A 23466-nucleotide genomic window follows, 5' to 3' on the forward strand; every position below is an offset into this window, starting at 1 on the left:
TAAACAACAAAGGAAATTAAAGCACTATAAATATGAGTATTGTTCTTCTTCCCATTGTCCTTCATTCCTACAGAACAAATCAAATTAAGTTTAGGATTTTGTGAAACGCAGACCTCGTCGAGTGTTTCTGCCATCATGAGGTATCATTATTTTCACAGGTTCTTAGATTAGCAACTGTTAGGCCCAATTCTGTCCCTTTGTCACAGGAAAGACTTGCAAGGCTTCTGCAACAGAATACCAGTGACACATGAGAGCCTCTCCACGGCTAAAGTCGGATCCTCTGCAGTGCCAAGGTGCATTAAGGAGATTATTGTAAAGACCAAAACAATGTCTGAACTTCAGTAACCCATACGGCTGCCAGAACAATATTTACACTGATTTAAAAAAAAATGCTGCATTGTATGTGTCTTGATCTATTTATATACCTTTAAATGCAGTATGTTGGTTAACTGTGACTGTGTGGCACCATGCTCCTTCTGTAAAATAGTTTACTATGAGACGAACGTTTAATGTGCTCACTCTCGACACATGCTGTAGCCACTAAGGACATAGTGGTTTGTATTTAAAACAAACAATTCTGATTAAAATTCCTATTAATGAAAGAGCATCACATCAAAATTCTGTTCACGTATGTTCTAGTTGATAAAGTTGGGCTCCTCTGGTTACGACACCAATAATAAGCCGTCTGTAGAGTATGCACTGATTAACCATAATCATTTCAAAGAATAGTCTGTGTACATATTTCTCATTTAAATTCTTATCACTTACCTCTTTAAACCAGGGACTCTGAAAGTGAAAGCGACAGGCGTTTAATCTGTGATAAACTGGCTGTGTTGTTCCGTGACAAAAGACGCCAGAGGTCAGATTAGATGCAAAAATACTCAAGCATGAGAGCCTAAAAGTACATGACCAAATAGAGCAGGTCATTTCTGCTGAGTGAACACTGATCTCTCTATATAAGAAGGGAGGCTGGACGCACCCAACTACTGACAGACGCCCAGTCAAGGTGAGTGTGTTCCAGTCTTTTATTAGCAGGAGGAAAACCAGCAGCTTAATGAACAATGCAGGGCATGATCACGAATTTCCAAACATCAGAAAGTGAATACAGAACTATCTTATTTATGCCAGGACTTCAGTGTACAGTAAGTTCATCTTCAATATGAAATTGTTTGATTACTGTTATTAATTAAAATGATTTGTGTCTTTCTTCAGAACCTTCATTAGTCCATCAATATCTGTTCATCTGAGGGGAGGGAAGAAGGTGATTTATTTATTTTACCACTGTTTCATTTTGTTTCAGGACACTTTTAATCAGTATATATGTGATAAGTCAGACTTTGTTATATGTTCATTAAACCTTAACATCGTGTGGAATCGGTAGCAAATCAATTAATAAACATATGCATCATTAGAAAGAAGAAAGAAATTGTCACTGTTAATTTACACCAGTGTCTGAGACTTTTAAACAAGCATTTATTGGTGCATGTAACAAGTCATGGCATCAACAAAGATAATAGGTTACACAGTAGCAATCTCCCCCTGTTGTTACAAACTGTAAAGTGCTATTGTGTTTAACTTTTTCATAGAGTATGAAACATAAATAAGTAAAGTTATACCTTTGTCCATGTTTCTCTGTTCATCAGCTTTGTTCATTCGTGAAGTACCATCATGACAAGAAATAATGACTGAAATAAATGACTGCTGTCCTGTTTTACATACTTTTTACGCAGTAAGGGGTCACGATGAGTACGGACGCTGAGATGCAGTGTTTCGGCCCGGCGGCCATTTACCTCCGGAAATCTGAAAAGGAGAGAATTGAAGCTCAAAACACTCCCTTTGATGCTAAAACTGCATACTTTGTGACTGAGCCGGCAGAGATGTACCTCAAGGGGAAACTCACTAAGAAAGAAGGCGGCAAAGCCACCGTGGATACGATCACTGGAAAGGTGAGCGTGATGACAGTGGAATAAAAAAAAAAGGTTAAACAGTTTTAATTTCACAGTAAACTGTCAAGAGTGACAGACAGTGTGCTCCTCTGTGTGAAGTTTTTTATTTTGTAATTGTTGACATACCAGTGCATAAAGTGCATGTCTTGTGAGAGAACATAATATGTTCAGCAGTATAATTTATCTGTTTTAAACTGATATTTTAGTGGTTTTATGATTCCTCTGACTGTAAAATAAATAATAATGTATACTAACCAGCTCGCTCTCTTCAGCAGTCCACTATAAAAACTGAAGTCCTGTGTTGTTTCTCTCCTTGTAACAGACTCTCACTGTTAAAGACACTGAAATCTTCCCCATGAACCCTCCAAAGTACGACAAGATTGAGGACATGGCCATGATGACCCACCTCAGTGAGCCTTCTGTGCTGTATAACCTCAAAGAGCGATACGCAGCATGGATGATCTACGTGAGTATCGGCCTAATCATCACATCAGTAGATGAAACGATGACTAAAGAAAGACGTTGATAGAAATCCTGTCTGTCTTCACAGACCTACTCAGGGCTGTTCTGCGTGACTGTGAACCCCTACAAGTGGCTCCCAGTGTATGATTCAGGGGTTGTATCAGGCTACAGAGGCAAGAAGAGGATTGAGGCTCCACCCCACATCTTCTCCATCTCTGATAACGCCTATCAGTTCATGCTCACTGGTATGTGAGAAGTGCGCCAAACTTTGCATGTTTAAAATGGAAAATCATATGAGAAGAGAGCAACTATTACAGTATATATATCCAATGTTTTGAACTTTAAAAACATATCTATTAAGCAAGTAGCAGCTTATAGAAGCTCATTTTTTGGTTTTTAAAGGCTTGAAATTACAGGTTATTATAACTCCACATCATTGTTGTACATTTCTAGCAAATGTTGGACTAAATAATGTACACAAAGCAGATTTTAAATGGACCAATTGTGTAAATAATCTGAAAATATGTTACTTTTTTATTTACAGACCGTGATAATCAGTCCATCCTCATCACGTAAGTTTGCCAATTTTATAAATTATTTGTCTAACAAAGTAATCCTGAAATCAATGTAACTCAATGTCGAAGAAAAGTCTTAGCAACCTACACATTATTTTACATAAACAACATACTGTAACATTGACAGTATGCTCTACATCACAAGTCTGTCTTTCAAGGTTTGTTCAGTTTACTAAAGGAGATGTGTCTGCTGCTAATTGATCTGTTTTTTTTTCTCCAAGCGGAGAATCTGGTGCAGGAAAGACTGTCAACACCAAACGTGTCATCCAGTACTTTGCGACAATCGCAGTGGCTGGAGGAAAGAAGCAACCTGAGGCATCTTCTGGCAAGATACAGGTAAATGAACAAATCTGTTTTAGGAAAAGGTGTCAAAAACGCTGTCATAGACATTGAATGTGATCTTGGACTATCGGCTATAAAGCATGAATGTTTTGTTTTCTAAATGAAGGGGTCGCTGGAGGATCAAATCATTGCAGCCAATCCCCTGTTGGAAGCTTATGGTAATGCCAAAACTGTGAGGAATGACAACTCATCCCGCTTTGTAAGTGCTTGTTGACCTGATTATTTTTAAACAATATCAGAATGCAATAAGTTATAATACTAATCTACCGTCCTTACCTCAATAGGGTAAATTCATCAGAATCCATTTTGGATCAACTGGGAAGCTGGCCTCAGCAGACATTGAAACATGTAAGGGTAGAAATAATAAAGCAGATACCTCAGTTTGTTTTTGCTCGGCTCATTGAACAGAACTGACTGTGATCAACAGATCTGCTGGAGAAGTCTCGAGTGACGTTCCAGCTGTCTGCTGAGAGGAGCTACCACATCTTCTACCAGCTCATGACAGGCCACAAACCTGAGCTGATAGGTGAGACATTTTTGATTTTCAAAGACTATTCATTACCTGCTGTACAGTGTATATGTGCTGACAAGAATCAACCACAATGGCTTTCTTTCTTCAGAGGCTCTCCTCATCACCACCAATCCATACGACTATCCCATGATCAGTCAAGGTGAAATCCTTGTCAAGAGTATTGACGATATTGAGGAGTTCATTGCCACTGATGTAAGAACATTATCAAGTCCACACCTTCAAGAAATGTATGAATTTAGAAATGTTTTATTTATAGAGCAGAACTTATGAATTTTCTTTGAATACTCACAGACTGCCATCGACATCCTGGGCTTCACTTCTGATGAGAAGGCCAGCATTTACAAGCTGACTGGAAGTGTGATGCATCACGGAGCAATGAAGTTCAAGCAGAAGCAGCGTGAAGAGCAGGCTGAGCCCGATGGCTCTGAGGGTATGTTGCACTTTTGAAAACAAGTGAAAAATTATAAATTTAAATATTATATAATTCTCAATAAAATGACCTCTTATCACTCAGTTTTTGCTTCTTTTCAGTCGCTGATAAAATCGGCTATCTCATGGGATTGAACTCGGCTGATATACTGAAGGCCCTGTGCTACCCAAGGGTGAAAGTCGGAAATGAGTATGTGACTAAGGGCCAGACTGTGCCTCAGGTAAAACACTCACATACAGTCCTGTGAATCTTAAAGCTATAGTCTGTTTGACCCCTGAAAACTTTGATTAATTATATTGTTTTATCACTCCTGTATCTGTAAAATCTCAGGTCAACAATTCCGTCAGTGCTCTCTGCAAGTCTGTCTATGAGAAAATGTTCTTGTGGATGGTCATCAGAATTAATGAGATGCTGGCTACCAAGCAGCCAAGACAGTTCTTCATCGGCGTCCTGGACATTGCTGGGTTTGAAATTTTTGATGTGAGTTTGGTGACGCAATTTCTTATTTTTTTGATGATGATGATTTTGTTGTTAAGGCAGTAACCTTTTCTTGTTCTAAATTAATCAGTACAACAGCTTGGAGCAGCTGTGCATCAACTTCACCAATGAAAAACTGCAACAGTTTTTCAACCACCACATGTTTGTCCTGGAGCAAGAAGAGTACAAGAAAGAGGGAATTGAATGGGAGTTCATTGATTTTGGCATGGACTTGGCTGCCTGCATTGAGCTGATTGAGAAGGTGAGAGACACGCTGAATATTCACAAACACAGAAAACTATCCGATGACTTGAAATCTTGTGTTTAAAATAATCATTTCATCATGACAGCCAATGGGCATCTTCTCCATCCTTGAAGAGGAGTGTATGTTCCCAAAGTCATCAGATGTCACCTTCAAGAACAAACTGTATGACCAGCATCTTGGTAAAACCAAGGCTTTTGAGAAGCCAAAACCTGCCAAAGGCAAAGCTGAGGCTCACTTTTCTCTGGTGCACTATGCCGGCACTGTTGACTACAACATCACTGGCTGGCTGGAGAAGAACAAAGACCCCCTGAACGACTCAGTAATTCAGCTCTACCAGAAGTCTTCAGTCAAACTGTTGTCTCACCTCTATGCAGCACATGCCGCAACAGACGGTAGATGCTGTTACCTGTCTCTACATTATGAAATATAAAATAATGCAAATGAATTTGTTTTCAATTTAATAACTTCAATGTAATTGTCGTTCCACTGACAGCTGACAGTGCCTCAAAGAAAGGTGCCAAGAAGAAGGGTGGTTCCTTCCAGACTGTGTCTGCATTGTTCAGGGTAAGGTATAAAAGAAGGACTTATGTACTTCATTGCACTAATTTAGTGCCTTTTGCCAATGAAATATCCTTTTAATTCTTCAGGAGAATTTGGGCAAGTTGATGTCAAATTTGAGGTGCACACATCCTCATTTTGTGCGCTGCCTGATTCCCAATGAATCAAAGACACCAGGTATGTGCTATTTGTGTCAATGTTGATTTAATTAATAAAGTTGTAGAAATTAGAGACAAATGGCAAGTCAAAGAAAATTTATCATGGGATTTGACCATTTCTTGTACTATTACTAATTAATTACACATAATAAATGATCATAGGTCTCATGGAGAACTTCCTGGTCATCCACCAGCTGAGGTGTAACGGTGTGCTGGAAGGTATCAGGATCTGCAGGAAAGGTTTCCCCAGCAGAATCATCTACGGTGACTTCAAGCAGAGGTAGCAGAAATATGACATTGACAGTCATTGAAAAATTATTACTATCTTTAAGCTAGTGTGTCTAACTGTAAGAAATCTTTACTTTCAGATACAAAGTATTGAATGCTAGTGTCATCCCTGAGGGACAATTCATTGACAACAAGAAGGCCTCAGAGAAACTGCTGGGATCCATCGATGTGGACCAGAGTCAGTACAAGTTTGGCCACACCAAGGTAGAGGACAAGACTTTTTACAAAAAAGGGTATATTATTAACTATCATGAATAATAATTTACTTAAAGATAATTATAATTATTGACTCTCAGGTGTTCTTCAAAGCCGGTCTGCTGGGAACTCTGGAGGAGATGAGAGATGAGAAACTGGCTGAGCTGGTCACAATGACTCAAGCTGTCTGCAGAGGTTTCCTCATGAGGACAGAGTTCATCAAGATGATGGAGAGGAGGTAATGTGTCTGTTATTGATGTTGTCTAAAAATGTAATGCATGTTTAAAAAATCTGCAACTTTTCAACATTTTCTAACTCAATTTTTCTTTGTTGTTTTCAGGGAGGCAATTTACTCCATCCAGTACAACATTCGCTCATTCATGAATGTCAAAACTTGGCCATGGATGAAGCTGTACTTCAAGATCAAGCCTCTGCTGAAGAGTGCAGAGAGTGAAAAAGAGATGGCCCAAATGAAAGAGGACTTTGGAAAGATGAAAGAGGATCTCGCAAAGGCTCTGAATAAGAAGAAAGAACTGGAGGAGAAGATGGTTTCTCTGCTGCAGGAGAAGAATGACTTGCAGCTACAAATTCAGGCTGTACGTTACAAAGAAAGTACGAATTGCTTTTTCAGAGATCCTGGTTTTAAAGTTAATTAATTATCATTTTGATGTTATGTATCAAATCTAGGAAGGTGAAACCCTCAGTGATGCAGAGGAAAGGTGTGAGGGGCTCATTAAATCAAAAATCCACCTTGAGGCCAAAGTCAAGGAGACGGCTGAGAGACTGGAGGATGAGGAGGAAATGAATGGTGAGCTGACTGCAAAGAAGAGGAAGCTGGAGGACGAGTGCTCTGAGTTGAAGAAAGACATTGATGACTTGGAGCTCACTCTGGCCAAAGTAGAAAAGGAGAAGCACGCCACTGAGAACAAGGTTGGTAAATCTTCCTTAAGGCCTGAAATCGAAATCTTGTAAAAAGCTTAAACCCTTTAAAATATGTTTCACAATATTGTGAATACAGGTTAAAAACCTGGTTGAGGAAATGACATCTCAAGATGAGATCATTGTCAAGTTGACCAAAGAGAAGAAAGCCCTCCAAGAGGCCCATCAGCAGACCCTTGATGATCTGCAGGCAGAGGAAGACAAAGTCAACTGTCTGACGAAGGCCAAGACCAAGCTGGAGCAGCAAGTGGACGATGTGAGTAATCTCTGCATTTAAAAACAAAAGTTTAACTTGCTTATAAAATAGCAAAAATCTCTCTTTTACATTTAGTTTTCTTATGATCTCAGTCATGGTTGATTTGGTGACACCTGTGGTTACTGATTTAAAAGCACTGACGATATGACTGTTATGTTGCTTTATAGACACGTTTTGATTATCTATCACAGTTAACACTAACTTCATACAGCTTTGACACAGTGTTAAAAGAGTGAACAGTAAACACTAAAGCTATTACCAACTGGACAAAAGTGTACCAAACTGTACATATCATCAAAAATGGAGTTAGATTTTCTGAAAATAATAACGATTATAACTGAAATTATATAAAACATCTATTTCGTGGACAGCTTGAAGGTTCTCTGGAGCAAGAAAAGAAACTCCGTATGGATCTTGAGCGAGCCAAAAGGAAGCTTGAAGGAGATCTGAAACTGGCCCAGGAATCTCTAATGGATCTAGAGAATGACAAGCAGCAATCTGACGAGAAAATAAAGAAGTAAGAATAAACAAACGTCATCCTTTTACCTACTTTCAATCAATTATTTCATTGGAGGCACTTCTTACACGTAACTTAAATGCAACGATTTATTCTGTCCCCTGCAGGAAGGACTTTGAGACAAGCCAGCTTCTGAGTAGGATTGAGGATGAGCAGACTCTTGGAATCCAGTTACAGAAAAAGATAAAAGAACTGCAGGTAAAATTTGTAGTACTAGTCGAAGGTCAAAGGAACATTCAAATATATTGAAAGATTTTAATTTGAACTCGGTGGGTTTCAGGCTCGTATTGAGGAGCTGGAGGAGGAGATTGAGGCTGAGCGGGCTGCTCGGGCCAAGGTGGAGAAGCAGAGGTCTGATCTTTCCAGGGAACTTGAGGAGATCAGCGAGAGGCTGGAAGAAGCTGGTGGAGCAACGTCTGCTCAGATCGAGATGAGCAAGAAGCGTGAGGCCGAGTTTCAGAAGCTGCGTCGTGATCTGGAAGAGTCCACCCTGCAGCACGAGGCCACCGCTGCAGCTCTCCGCAAGAAGCAGGCTGACAGTGTGGCAGAGCTGGGAGAACAGATTGATAACCTCCAGAGAGTCAAACAGAAGCTGGAGAAAGAGAAAAGCGAATACAAGATGGAGATCGATGACCTCAGCAGCAATATGGAGTCCATTGCCAAAACCAAAGTGAGGGAGCTATATTTTACTACAGGGAGCAAAAGATAATGGTAATATTTGTATAATTATTAATGTTTTCTTTCATCAGGGAAACCTTGAGAAAATGTGCAGGACATTAGAAGATCAGCTGAGTGAGCTCAAATCCAAGAATGATGAAAATGTTCGTCAGCTGAACGACCTGAGTGCACAGAAAGCAAGACTTCAAACTGAAAATGGTATGAGAATCATAGTCTGGGGTGTTCAAAAACTAGGCTCCTTTTGCATACATTCTGTATTTTAAACCGGTATCTTAAAGATCAAACTTGACCTCCTATGGCCTCTCCCCTACTTTTAAAAACCCTATTCCACCTTCAGTCCCTTTCACCTAAATTTAATATTTGTTGCACATTGCACATATCAGCATATGTCACTACCTCTAAACTTCCAAAATGTATCTCTGATCAACATGATAGTCCAAGAGGAAAACCTTTCTTGCACGATAATGTGAATAATATCCATTATGAATTATTACATGAGCTGTAGAAATTACGTTCTGATGTCCATTAAGTTCACTGATATCTTTGATTAGGTGAATGTACGCGTCAGCTGGAGGAGAAAGAAGCTCTTGTTTCTCAGCTGTCGAGAGCCAAGCAGGCTTACACTCAGCAGATTGAGGAGCTGAAGAGGCACGTGGAGGAGGAAGTTAAGGTAATGGCAGGATTATTTCAGAGAAAAAGGACACCAGACAATAATTATTATTAATATTAATGAGGTGCTCATTTGTTTCATAGGCCAAGAATGCCCTGGCTCATGCTATTCAGTCAGCTCGTCATGACTGCGACCTGCTCAGAGAGCAGTATGAGGAGGAGCAGGAGGCCAAATCTGAGCTGCAGAGGGCAATGTCAAAGGCCAACAGCGAGGTGGCTCAGTGGAGAGCCAAATACGAGACTGATGCCATTCAGCGCACTGAGGAGCTGGAGGAGGCTAAGTAATGAATAGTCCTGAAATCACACTGTTTCCACATGCACTGATTTGGTAAATCATCACAGAACCTGTTTACTGTATGGTTTAACAGGAAAAAGCTCGCCCAGCGTCTTCAGGATGCAGAAGAATCCATCGAGGCTGTGAATGCAAAATGTGCCTCTCTGGAAAAGACAAAACAGAGACTGCATGCTGAAGTGGAGGACCTGATGATTGACGTGGAGAGAGCTAATGCTCTGGCTGCTAACCTCGACAAGAAGCAAAGGAACTTTGACAAGGTTAGATGTTTTTACATGTGGTTTGGACTCGTTAATGTGAGGGAACAAAACACACTCAATTGTTTGTTGTACTTTCAGGTTCTTGCAGAGTGGAAACAGAAGTATGAGGAAAGCCAGGCAGAGCTTGAAGGAGCTCTGAAGGAGGCTCGGACATTAAGCACTGAGATGTTCAAGCTGAAAAACTCATATGAAGAAGCTCTGGACCACCTGGAGACCTTGAAGAGAGAGAACAAGAACCTGCAACGTGAGACAATTATTCTGTTCTCCCCAACAGAAATGCACTCTAAACACCAAATCAATTTATCTGAAGTATCTGTATCACTTTATTCTTTATACTGCTTAACATTCTGAAATGTATACTTTATAAATCTGTTGCAACAGAGGAGATCTCAGACTTGAGTGAACAACTTGGTGAAACCGGTAAAACGATTCATGAGCTTGAGAAGGGAAAGAAGACAGTGGAAATTGAGAAGGCAGAGATCCAGACTGCTCTGGAGGAGGCAGAGGTACATATTAGCAGAGCTTTAGCTCAGGCTCAGACTCATCTTGTAAAGGTGTTGGACTTGATACAGTGCTATTTTTCCCACTTTGTGACTCAGCCTCCATTTTTGTATTTTGAATGAAGGACCTGTTATGTGCACACTTGTTTACAGGCTACCCTGGAGCATGAAGAATCCAAGATTATGCGGGTTCAGCTTGAGCTCACCCAAGTCAAGAGTGAAATCGACAGAAAACTTGCAGAGAAAGACGAGGAGATGGAGCAGATCAAGAGGAACAGCCAGAGAGTGATTGAGTCCATGCAGAGCACTTTGGATGCCGAGGTCAGGAGCAGGAATGATGCCCTGAGAATCAAGAAGAAGATGGAGGGAGACCTCAACGAGATGGAGATTCAGCTGAGCCACGCCAACCGCCAGGCAGCTGAAGCCCAGAAACAGCTGAGAAACGTGCAGGGACAGTTTAAGGTATATCCACTGAAGGATTTGTGGCAGAGCATCTTGCCTTGAAACAAGCGGAAAGTGTTTGCTGACAAATCTTTCAATGTTTTACCATTTAGGATGCCCAAATTCATCTTGATGACGCCATAAGAGGCCAGGAAGACATGAGGGAGCAGGTTGCCATGGTGGAGCGCAGGAACAACCTGATGCTGGCTGAGATCGAGGAGCTGAGAGCTGCACTGGAGCAAACAGACAGAAGCCGCAAAGTGGCTGAACAGGAGCTGGTTGATGCCAGCGAGCGTGTGGGACTGCTGCACTCTCAGGTAAGCTCAAAGGTTGTCAAACAAGAATGTTCTTCAATAGTTCCACACATGAAAATTAATTTTTGCTTCTTTAAACATAGAATACTAGTCTCATCAACACCAAGAAGAAGTTGGAAACTGACCTGATTCAGGTCCAGGGTGAAGTGGATGATTCTGTCCAGGAGGCAAGAAATGCTGAAGAAAAGGCCAAGAAGGCCATCACTGATGTGAGTCATCCTTTCACAGTTCTATGCAATTGAAAACATAGTGCAGCATATATCAGTGCATACAATAATACTTTAGGCTATTTCTCCTTAATTTATGGCACTCTGGCAGTTGAAACATCAGACTGCAATAAGTTTATATCCAATAATACAAAAATCAACAACATTTCAGGCTGCCATGATGGCAGAAGAGCTGAAGAAGGAGCAGGACACCAGCTCTCATTTGGAGAGGATGAAGAAGAACCTGGAGCTGACAGTGAAAGACCTGCAGCACCGCCTTGATGAAGCTGAGAATCTGGCCATGAAGGGCGGCAAGAAGCAGCTCCAGAAACTGGAAGCTAGGGTAAAGACGAATGTGATCTGATCTGAACTATTCTTTTATATTAAAATCTTGCCCTCCAAGTAACAGAGTTCATATTTCAGGTGCGTGAGCTTGAAGCTGAAGTTGAAGGCGAGCAAAGACGAGGAGCAGAGGCTATCAAAGGTGTTCGTAAATATGAGAGAAGAGTGAAGGAGCTCACCTATCAGGTAGGCAGTTTTTTCTTCTTCCTACTGTATCGATTGGTACAGCCGTCAAGCAAAGATGCCAATTAATCAATTTCAATCATGAATTCATGCAGACAGAGGAGGACAAGAAGAATGTTGTCAGACTTCAGGATCTGGTGGACAAGCTGCAGCTCAAAGTGAAGGCCTACAAGAGGCAGTCTGAGGACGCGGTGAGTCATTTGATAGACCCTTTTTCACTGTATTGTCTCAAACAAGGCTGAATGCAGTACAGTCAGACTTGGAAACAAAGATACAATCACACTCTTCTTTTATGTTGGTAATGATGATGGATGGTGAATTTCCTCACAGGAGGAGCAGGCCAACACTCACCTGTCCAGGTACAGGAAGGTGCAGCATGAGATGGAGGAAGCTCAGGAGAGAGCTGACATCGCTGAGTCCCAGGTCAACAAGCTGAGAGCAAAGAGTCGAGAAATGGGAAAAGTAAGTGAATAAAAGTCAGGCAGTGAGCTGTTGTAACAGTTCAAATGGTTATTGATAATCTTACAGAAGAGCAACTAGCTTGGTTTCCAGAGCTAATGTTGTTTGACAGTTCAGTATTTCACATGCATGAGTGTGCTGCTGTGTTTTGATTAATAGTTCAATTTGAATTTGAAATGGAGCAACTTCAAGCTACATGCATGTCACATGACAATGTTTTCCTCCTATAGGTGTAACGCCATTCATTATTTCTTCTCTCCATTTCAGGGAAAGGATGGTGAAGAATAAACTGCAACCTCTTTGAGAGACACAAATGAAAATCATAGAATATGCTTTTTCATTGAACTGCTCTCAATAAATATTGTAGCTCTATATCAAATAAATTCTATTGAAAGTCTGCTGTCTTTACACTTTTCTTTGCACAACGCAAAGCACTACTTGGTCTTTGGAAGAGTATAGTGTTGAGTCCGGGTGTGTTGTCGCTCAGCCTGGGTTCTGAATCTACAAATGAATCTACAAATCCAAATCACTCACTTAGAAACACAATAGCCATGTTTTGACAAAGAGCACAGTCTTCTTTTCATGGTGTTTTGCTACATTTCAATTCAATTGCAATAAATCAAAGGTAATTTGAGTGATGTGAACAATTACAGTACATGTGACAGTCTGTGTCCAAAACTGAGTTTTAGTCATGAGACAGAACCAACAACTACAACTAAATAAGCATCTGAGTTACCAACACGCTGTGCGGCAAAACATGCAGAAACAGAAGTCATTTCACTTAAATAGGGATTTCCCAAATTCCATCATATCTGTAGTGGATGAGACCATAATGGAACGGTTTGACATTTTGGGAAATAAGCTTAGTGGCTCTCATGCTGAGAGTTAACGCTAGATGAGAAGCCACTACCACCACCAAAATAGAGTGCTGCAGGAAAAACCAGGAAATAAGTTAGAACTTTGGCCCTGACGGTTCCTTCGTCTTGAAGCCGTTGGGTTTTTGGTTCGATTCCTGAAATAAGGTTTGTGCTTAACGCAAGACATTTTAACATTTTGTTCTATGATCTAAAATATATCAGTAAATACCCCTCTAGTGAATTTTGAAGCTTTTAAGTGTCTTAAAAAAATAAACGACACTACGAAACATAAACACGCCAACCAGTCCGCCTCTACAGCCTCGTTGTGTACATTTGCGCTCATGAGCCTGTGATGTAGTTTATTATTATTTTATAGCGTTAACGTTAGTTTTATACTTCTGCCGATTGCATTCACGCTTCAAAAATCATAAAAGTGGTGTTCATTTGTGAAGATTATGTTGCTTAACCAAATGTGTAATTATCATAAAAGTTTGTTTGCCATGGATCTTTCTGCAAATATCCCAAAGAAATCCCAATGGCTTTCTAGTTGAGAGTACCAGTGTGTTGCTGACTTCAAGGGTTGGCCTACAAAAATACATCATGCCTGCAGCACTCTATTGTTTGTTAAATATAAAGCCTCAGCTAGCCACTGGTTAGCTTAGCTTAGCACAAAGCATGGAAGCAGATAGCCTGGCTATGTCTAACAGTAACTAAATCCACCTTCCAGCACCTCTTAAGCTCACTAATTAACACGGGATATTACATTTGTTTAACTGGTATAAAAAAACGAAGTGTAAAAATGACACATTGTGTGTTTACTGGGTTAAAGGTATTTCTTAGCTGGGCGCAGTAACTCCATGCAGTCCTGTCGTTGCCATGCGGTGAATGAAATGCCAACTATTTCTTTAAAGTGTGCTCTAACACAAAACAAATTCACTACGCACAAATGAAACTGATAGATAATCACAAATATTCTGGCTTTCATCTTTAATACAACACTTTCATCGCGTCTCTCACCTCGACCACTGGACAGGTTTACCTGTGAGGCAGTGAAAACACACACTTTAACAACACGATGAGAATCATCATCAGACCTATAACAGGAGTCGCTAGATGCAATGGTTAGTGACAAACACATACTCAAATTGTGAGTCAAATGGCAGTAAAGATGGAGTGTGTTTTACTTGTTGCACCACCGCTCTTCCTGAAAGCAGAGAAGAAAATAAATTACACAAATCCTTTGGGAGTAAAGCAACCATCCAGGACTGTGTGCTTCCTCTTTGGGGAGCCATTTCATTAACATTGAGACAAATGACAGCTGGCTTTGCCACAGCTAATCTTACCGCACCTGTTTGCTCCTGAATCTGTGGCACCAGACCCGTCAGAGGTCTCTCTTTACCGCACACACAGGGGACAAGTATTTGTGTAGTTTTAAATGTTGTATTTTGGTCTTTTTTATTTCCTATGCATGCCTATCAACACACAGCTTAGTATAGTTTACAGTGGTATTTTTCTCTGAATAACTAATTTCTTTAAATTCTGTTTAGACTGCCTCCCAAATAACTGTATCCATGTTAGGGAAGTATCAAATTCACAAAAAAAGAAACCTGCTTTAAGATCCAGTCCTGTTACAATTGTTAGCCCATTTTACATCCATGTTTCTCAAATGTTTTCTCATAAATACTTCCAAATTATTTTTTTCAAAGCTATTGATTGCCTCAAATGTTTAAGCAGTTATTAACAATGTAGTGGAACGCACTACCTTCTGAATACCGTTTTACAATCTTGAAAAGAAACATGCTTTCCTTACGCATAATGCAGAAACATTTAATGACATTTATAATGTCAACTATAGAATAAAAAATGTACACAACAACTGACGTTACAACAGATTCTAGTTCTCTTTGATAAATTGTAATTAAAAACTGTTTTACCCAACAGGAAGTCATGTTCTGCAGCAGACCTCGTCTCTCCTGAAAGCTTCATCTGTTCAGTACCTCTGATGTTCAGTTTATGAGAGAAGAGCCTCTGAGGTCTGCTGGTTATACTTTATATGATGCATTGAAATAACAATGAGCCCAACTGCATTGCCAAACACCGATGGTCTGATATCATGGCTAAATCAGACAGTGTACTTCTTTAAGCCACACAACAAGGCACAATGCCTGCTGGACAGAAGATGTCACTAATCCAAACAAGGCCATTGAAACCGGCTGGCATGCAGAACAGTTGGGTTAATAAATCAGAGGAGCCAGAACATCCCACAACTCCCATCTCAAGCTTTTTGCGTCTGCGGAAGTAGCCAGCAACCTATCATCTTTCCCTGAAGACCTCAGCTTAGTGTTTGATACCTTTACTGACTGACTTATGAGCAATTGCACATGACATTCACACAAGCTGCTCGACTCTTGGATTTCTTTTCTGATCCTTGTCCAAGCCTCCCCAATACTCATGTTTTAATCTTTGACAGCTGACACAGAGTCTTTCTGCATTAGATAATGGAAGAGCTGCTCACTGAAATATACTAGAGTGATACAGTTCACTACATTGTAAGTGATACAACTAAAACTACTTTAGCTAAAAGCTTTGATGACAAATTCCTGCAACACTCGTATGGTGCAACTAGGTGCCATACAACCAGTAGCTTTCTGCAAGTATTTTATGGCATGCCATATTATGTCTTTTTTATGACATATTATATGACATTCTTTATGGCATACTACACTATGACTTTTTATATTTCAATTACAATTTATTTAGAATAAGATATTTTCATGTAAAGATAAAAACTTTAATTTTGTTTGTTAACACCAAAGATTTGATTATGCGAAGTGTACTACTAACAATAGCAGCAGTGTGTCAAGCAGAGCTATGGCAGCAAGTGCAACCACAATCCATGTGTAACCCCAGTCAATGGATACCTGGATCTTCTTCAACACCTACTATTCATAGGACATTTTAATGGCATGCTATACTAGGACATCTTTGGACCTGCTTATGGCATACAATACAATGACTTCCTCAATTACCTTTCTATGAATACTATCATATGACTTATCATATTTTTATGACATATAATGACTCATTTTATGGCATACAATGCTATTACTTTAAAAAAGAAGAAGAAATTTACGACATGCTAAACTCTGATGTTTTTATGGCTTTTTTTTATTACTTTTTTAAATTACTTTTAAATTGCATACTATACTATGACTTTTATTAAAATCAATAATAGAATATATTACAACCCTTTTTATGACATACTATGCTATGACTTTTTAATGAAATTTCTTATGACAAACTTTACTGTAACTATTCTTTTCTAATTAGTTTTGACATTTTTTGACCTGCTATCTACGACATTTTCATGATTTATTCTACTGCACCTTTTTATTTTAATAGATGTTTTTTACTTATGGCAAACCATGGTATGATTTTTCTATGACATGTACTTTGACATTTTATGAATTTTAAAAGGCATACTAAACAATTACATTTTCATTGCATATTAAACTATGACTTTTTTTTATGACATACTATTCTATGACTTTTTATAAAATGTCTAATGCATACAATCCTATGACATTATATTTACAACTTTTTTATGACACAGCAAAGTTTTGATGACTTGGTGCCATTTTAGGGAGCCAGCATATGATTTAGTGCATACATAACAAATAAAATCTTTTCCACCTCAGTTGGACATTAAACTGCAGATTTGTCCACAAAAATCGCAAACCTTAGCCAGCAATACCAGCATTGATGACAGAAGGCAATTCCAGTGACAATTGCAAGGTGCCACTCATTGTCATGCAACCATTTATTCTACAAATTGTCATTCCTAACCTAACAGACACATGTTAGGAGAGTGCAGTTTGATGCTAGCAGAGTAGTGTATTAAACGCAATGTAAAGTAAAAAAGAAAAGAAAGTAAAAGTATCGTATAAATGGACGGTGCATTATTAAAATGTAATGCATGTATTTCATTTCACGTTAGGGGCAGCCAAAAATGTTTCCGAGAGCTGCCATTGGTCTGCGGGCCGCACTTTGAGAAACTATGGTCTTGAAATAGATCAGTGAAGTACAATAAGGAATCAGAGCTGAAGTGAAAAATATCAACAGCATTTAATGACCAAAGATATAAACATTTAAATATCCATTTTTGTAATGTGACTGACAAAATCTTTACAAATTTAACCTTCATCTTCTGCTGACCACTTCGCATTGTCTGTACAAAAATGAGGTGGCATTGGAGACTGGCACAAAGAGAGGAAACTTTCCCGAGTAAACAATGTCAGCAAAAGGAAAAGCAAAATTACAGCAAAAAACGTTAACATTCTTCTGATTTGATACTCAGTAAATAAAAAGGATAAGAACATACAGTATATATATATATATATATATATATATATATATAAAGAAAAAACAATATATATGTATGTATATATATATGTATATATACATACATATATATATGTTTTTTTTGTTTTTGTCTATTTTGCAATTTTCTTGTAAACTGCTTAGTGAGACCACGCAAGCTTCAAACACATTCAATTCCTTCATGTTCAAATATTTTCACAATATCCGAACAAATAAACAAATAAAATAATACATAAATGAATTAAATAAGCAACATCAATTTCATAAAAGAAGTGAATTAATAAAAGGGTGTCCCCACACATGCCACTGCCTTATTTTTATGCTATGACAGCCTTTAAATGCATAAATCATCTCCAGCAGTTTTATGTCACTTTTTTTCCTAAATAAATGACAAAAGTTTAATCAGGCAGTAAGTTGCTCATAACTTCTCTGTGCTTTTACTTGCTGCAAAAACCTAAATTGCAAACACTGACAGTTATTGTAGGCTTCACTGAAGTCAAACGTTCTGCTTCATTCAGTTACACACATCAACGAGCTCTGAGGCCTCCACATCACCACAAATATCCGCAGAGGGCGCCCTCACTTCTCCCCACAGTAATGGAGAGCTGAATGTGGACAGGAATGTAAAATATCCATCAGACTATGTACACAAATTTGTAAATTGTTCAAAATATCATGCAAATTAATACCGGTAATTCAAGATGAAACTACAACACTGACCTCAACAGTAGTAATATATTGTAGGCTATAAAGAGTTCCATAAAATGTCTTTCCTTCAGTGTACAACAGTGTTGTTTGAATAATGCACTATAACCTTATTAATACTTAATACTCTTTTGAAAGCAGTGTTTTTGCTGAGGTCTTCAAACAGCGTTGAGCTTAAATCTGCTTCTCCTGGTTCCCACCATGCTCGGGTACAGCAGAGAAGCACAACAGTAGGTATTACTGTACATAAACATTCACTCGTTTCAGTCAGTAGTAATGGAACATTACATGTTTCCGACAGGCTTAAAATATAGAGTATACAGTGTGCATATGGGACAAAGTAAATCTATGGAAATGGCCAGCGTCTGTGCTTAGATTCAAGGTTGAACCACAGTGTAGAGATAAACGACACATAGAAGAAGGGCAGCAGGGTTCGTTCTCGTTGCTTTGACAAACATCTGTCCACGAGAAGGCAGGAGGGGAGGCCAGTTGCTTGACACACTTCTGTTGTGCTCTTTCACAACTTTGCTGTGCTCCTTTCAAAATGCTTCATAAGTTCATGAAGAGCATTTTGTTTTTGTTCCCTGACTGAGAAGTCCATTTAGGGCTGAACCACTGCAACCCTTAAACTTCCAAGTGTGTCTTTCGTATGGCCCTGCAGGATGAACGTCAACACATCTAAGAGCCAAAGGTTCCTGCCATCCAAAATGAGTGCAACAAGGCACTGCAGGGTGGAACACCAGGCAGACAGAGAGAAACAACATTTTACAAATATTTTGACAAAAAAGCTTTTTAAAAATATCCCCATTAACTCTTTAACCAGATCAAATGATCAGAAAACACACAAAACAACACCGGGGACTGATGAATCACTGTGGGAAAATGTTTTCAGGATTTTATCATGCATAACTCCTCAGAAACAGGATGGATTTACACTATTATGTTACAAAGACTTCACTAGAATACATTTAAAAATGTGCTAATCTTAAATAGAGTCAATCGTGTAGTCAATCAGTTAAACCATGTTAATCCATCTTTGTTTTGTGGAAAAACATTAATATTTTCCTAAAAACATGATTTATAATATAGCACAATAATTAACAGATGTAATGTGTTTTAACATCACATTTGCTGTCGCCTTATTCGTAAAATTAACCACAAAAGAGTTTTAGTGAAAACAGCCTGTTAGGCTACTGGACACCCTGCTCACTCTTTGAACTTGAAATAAGGCATACTACTACATCATGGCCATAATATTACACCTGAACAAAAAGAGCATTAATTCTGACATAAATTAAATAAATTGTACAATTTAAACGCTTCAAACTCAAGTAGTAATATCCCCATACATACAGTACTGGGCTGACAGTTCATTGTGAGTAAATTACTGAATTTTACAGCTTCATAATTGAGTAAAAAGTAGAATCAGATATCACTGCTGTGACAAGGTACGCATGATAAAATAAAAATATTCGCCACAGCAAATCATCACTTTTAAGGAGACATCAGGGGAATCTCAACAGAGGGTCAAAAAGCCTCACATACTGATAACATATTGATAACATCGAAAGCTGTTCAGAAGCTACATTCCCCATAAAGAAGCAGACATAAGTGCATAAATTCAGGTTTGACAAATAGTGGCGATACAAGATACAAAAATGGACAGAGAGCTTCCCATCCATCAAATAAATGATGTTTAAAAACATGTCTATCACACACTGACGTCTGCACATGTTTTGTGCTTTAAGACTACAGAGATAACACTGCATGTAAACTACGCAAAATCTAAATTTGATTATAAATTGACTGCAATGATAATTACTGCTAGAATCAGATTATCACAACATTATTGCACTAAACCATGCAGTGGTTTGGAGGATTCACTACTACAGTTCTGTAAAAGAAAAAAATCACTGTTAAAATTTGATAATTTGGAGTGTTTTTGTTTGATTTTACACCCTTTAACAATTCTTATCAACTGGAAGCACTTCAAGATCATACCGTGTATCTCTGGAAGCATTTCAACAAACCTTGACTTAAACGCTCCTCGTATGAATGAATCTACTTTGATTTTAAAGTCACAAAATCTTGCTGAAGGTCTAACACTGGTATTTTTCCTCATACTGGCATACTACTCACATACTTTGTCAAAATATTTTTAGGGGGACAAAAAATACTTAAAGAGACAGGGTGTAATTGAGACGGCAGAAGGAAATCATTCTGGGTCATGTCATGTATGATATAACTTAAAGTACTGAAAGTCTTGGCAGAAGGTCAGAGTTGGATTGAAAGACACTGAAGTGAATGTGAGGTCAAGGCCCGGATCTACTATCATGTAAAAACCGCTGAAGGTGCAGGGAGCTCCTTTATGTGCAAAGATATTTACCAGGACGGGACATGAAAAGTAGAACTGGCAGAGATAATTCATTTTCAATTTCACAAAGCCAACAAAAGCAGAAGTTTCCAGAAGCAGCAGCGTCTGAGCTCAGCAGATTCTGTCAATCTATTTACATTTTCCCGCTGTAGCAGTTAGCTTTATGTGTGGTGTGCACAATCTAACGTTGTGTAAATGCCTTGGATCGCTTTACCCAGCAGTTGTTTGGAAATTGTAAATCCATATAAACAGATAACTATTGAGGTGGGCCTCATCTAATGAGCCATCCCAAACACACAAATGCTGTTAATCCTACAGCTGAAAAGTTATATAAATATATTCAGAGCTGTTCAACATGGTGTCAGAGAGTGACAATAAAAGTTCTAAAAATTCAAACTACTCTCTCCACAAAGCGGTTGCCAAAAAGCTTGGGTGCATTGCTGATGTTGCTTGCACTTTACATAAGTAATTCCATGTTTTGCTACTTTAAAGGTACTCTGTGAAGTTTCTGACCAATGTCTTTGTACATGGGTCCACGTTTTGGTGCTGTTGTGTACGCGATATACACAGTCCCGCCAATGGTTTCACGCTATCCCACTGATCTACGGGTGGCAGTGACGCGCTAAGAAATGTTGCAATACGCCAGAAAATTCAGGGGGGAAGAAGACTGCAAACAAGTAAACAAGTATGTAAACAAAGCAGTTGCAACATTTTCAAAAGATTAATCAAAATGTTTTATGAGGCAGGAAGTGCATTCAACACATTCGTTAGACCTCAAGAATACACAAAATGTCTTTTGGTTAGAAACATCGACTGTAGACAGAAAACTTTGCTTGATAGAAAACTCCACAGAGCACCTTTAATACTTCCAACTCACCTATATCGTAGAGGGAAATATTGTACTTGTTACTCCACTACATTTATCTGACAGCTGTAATTACTTTTCATTTCAACATTTTACAAACCTATGCTGAATTTCAAAAATAATTGTTATAAATAAACTACCCAACAGCATATAAAGTAGTGATAACGAGCTCCATCTTGACGAGCTACAACATTAAAATGGATGCTTAATAGTTAATAATTAATCAGCAATAATAACATGATAATATAATGCATGATATGTGGCGACAACACTGATAGGACCCATTCTGCCGTCAAATAAGTATTTTTAATTTAACTTAATATTGTTGCTCATACTTCTCTACCTTTACTGAAGTAAAATCTTGACTACGTGACTTTTTCTGGTATCTTTTGAGCAACGTAAGAAAAACTTGAATACTTCTTTCCACCACTGTGTATTTACCACAAAGCAAATACGTTCAACGGAGTTTTATAATTTCACCAACACAATCAAACCTAAAATTGCGACTGACGTCTGTTCCTGCTGGGTGATCACTTATTGGCCCGTTGAAAGTGCATTTCAGCTGCCTCCCTGACTATTTGGTGGTTGCTTACATGGCTGAGCATGTGTGCAAAAATGTTAAACATGCTGGTCTTAGTTTAAGTAGCATGCACACTCGACACATTCTATAATTTGCACTCAAGCAAACCCTGAAACACCAACAAATGTATAAGCAATAAGGCAATAAACACTAAGAGCACATTTTTTTCAAGCACAAATGCGCTGTGTGCCATTTGTACATCAAAAGAAATAATAATTTTGCAGTAGCTGTTTGATCTGACCTTCAGTAGATCCGAGCCTAAACCCAAAGAGATGAAAGATGTCAGTTAGAGTGTTTGCACGTGTCAGAGATGAAAAAGAGGCAGAGTAAGCTGAATAAAGAGAAGGACTCCTATAGAGGACTGCAGTGCACAAGCTCGTCCACACTCTGATGTGTTTTCCTGCAACGAGAGTTAACAATAAATACTATTTTTGCAAAGGAAATTACTCATCACTTGTACATCGAACAAATGGAATTTGTGCCTCATTTCTAAGTGTTCAATGTGACATTTCTAATAGAGAAAAGTATATTATCAGAAACAGATATTTTTCGAGCACATACATTATAGTTTGTAGGAAAATAATTGTAATGCAATGTGCCACAATTACAGCCAGCAGTAAAATTGTTTAAGATCGGCTGATTTGCTTCCAATCCAGTTACTGGTATAGGATACTTTGGCTCGAGTTATGCCCAAAAACAACTCGTTCGTACGATGTTGTGTTAATAGCTCCACTGAAAGGATGAGTGAATAGTCATAAAGACGGGGGATTTGCTTTTGTGGAAATATGGGGATAATGTGGCACATTTTCAAATAGTTTCTCCTGATAGACTGTCTCTCACTTCGTGGTGTTGTTCACATAGAAAGTGACAGAAATACTTGTATCATGATTACAAGTAGAGAGCAAAATGAGAGGAGTTCAAATTCTAGCTCCTTTCTTGCCTCCGCACAGCTGGCCATAATACTGGGAAGTTATTGTGGATGTCAGATTGTTACAAGGGGAATGAGTTTCCAAAGCTACTCAACTATCCGATAAGCAGGTCTGATGAAGAATAATGGCAGCTTTACTAGGACGGCATTAAGATAGTCTGTGCTTTAGTTACCTAGCTATCTTGTTCGTTCGTTTCTTCTGCTAAATTAGCAGTAGCTAAGTAATCTAGTGTGCTTGATAATTTCTAGCTACTCAGCACTATGATCGTTAATTAATTTGTAGTCCAACTAATTACTGTTCACCACCCTATAGCTTTTAAAATGATGTAGCACAGTCTGTTTTAGTGGCACAGTTTTCTTCTTTTTAATTAACTACATTAATGATTATTGCTTTTGATGTGTAGTTAGCCAACTAGCTTAGAGATTAGCTAGCTATAAACCAAGTTAGCTAGGTAGAGGCTAATTTACAACTAGAATTGTATAAAGATGTGTG

The 23466-nt window shown here is 38.7% G+C and overlaps 2 protein-coding genes across 2 annotated transcripts in view; one reads left to right on the forward strand and one right to left on the reverse strand.

Moving 5' to 3' along the window:
* The first annotated feature begins 994 nt into the window (after positions 1–994).
* LOC116382378 (myosin heavy chain, fast skeletal muscle) lies at positions 995–12299 on the forward strand. The gene is made up of 40 exons (XM_031845394.1): positions 995–1006; positions 1213–1261; positions 1731–1946; positions 2269–2412; positions 2497–2653; positions 2953–2980; positions 3205–3319; positions 3432–3524; positions 3610–3673; positions 3753–3851; positions 3946–4049; positions 4149–4287; positions 4389–4507; positions 4618–4767; positions 4856–5026; positions 5115–5421; positions 5523–5593; positions 5677–5764; positions 5908–6025; positions 6114–6237; positions 6330–6466; positions 6569–6824; positions 6916–7158; positions 7247–7423; positions 7795–7940; positions 8048–8138; positions 8221–8610; positions 8690–8816; positions 9170–9288; positions 9372–9568; positions 9656–9839; positions 9918–10083; positions 10221–10345; positions 10493–10801; positions 10894–11097; positions 11178–11303; positions 11473–11643; positions 11724–11828; positions 11921–12016; positions 12156–12299. The coding sequence occupies exons 3-40, from the start codon at positions 1743–1745 to the stop codon at positions 12297–12299; spliced, it is 5808 nt and encodes a 1935-aa protein (XP_031701254.1). The 5' UTR covers positions 995–1006; positions 1213–1261; positions 1731–1742.
* A 6960-nt stretch (positions 12300–19259) lies between these two features.
* The window catches only part of cacna2d2b (calcium channel, voltage-dependent, alpha 2/delta subunit 2b), a 32369-nt gene continuing 28162 nt past the window's right edge, over positions 19260–23466 (reverse strand). The window contains exon 38 of the mRNA XM_031845350.1: positions 19260–22445. Coding sequence (XP_031701210.1) covers positions 22350–22445 — 96 coding nt within the window. The 3' untranslated portion in view covers positions 19260–22349. The remainder of the gene's footprint in view (positions 22446–23466) is intronic.

The sequence above is a fragment of the Anarrhichthys ocellatus genome, unplaced genomic scaffold (assembly GCF_004355925.1).
Source record: "Anarrhichthys ocellatus isolate YVR2014 unplaced genomic scaffold, GSC_Weel_1.0 scaffold1, whole genome shotgun sequence".
Lineage (NCBI taxonomy): Eukaryota > Metazoa > Chordata > Actinopteri > Perciformes > Anarhichadidae > Anarrhichthys > Anarrhichthys ocellatus.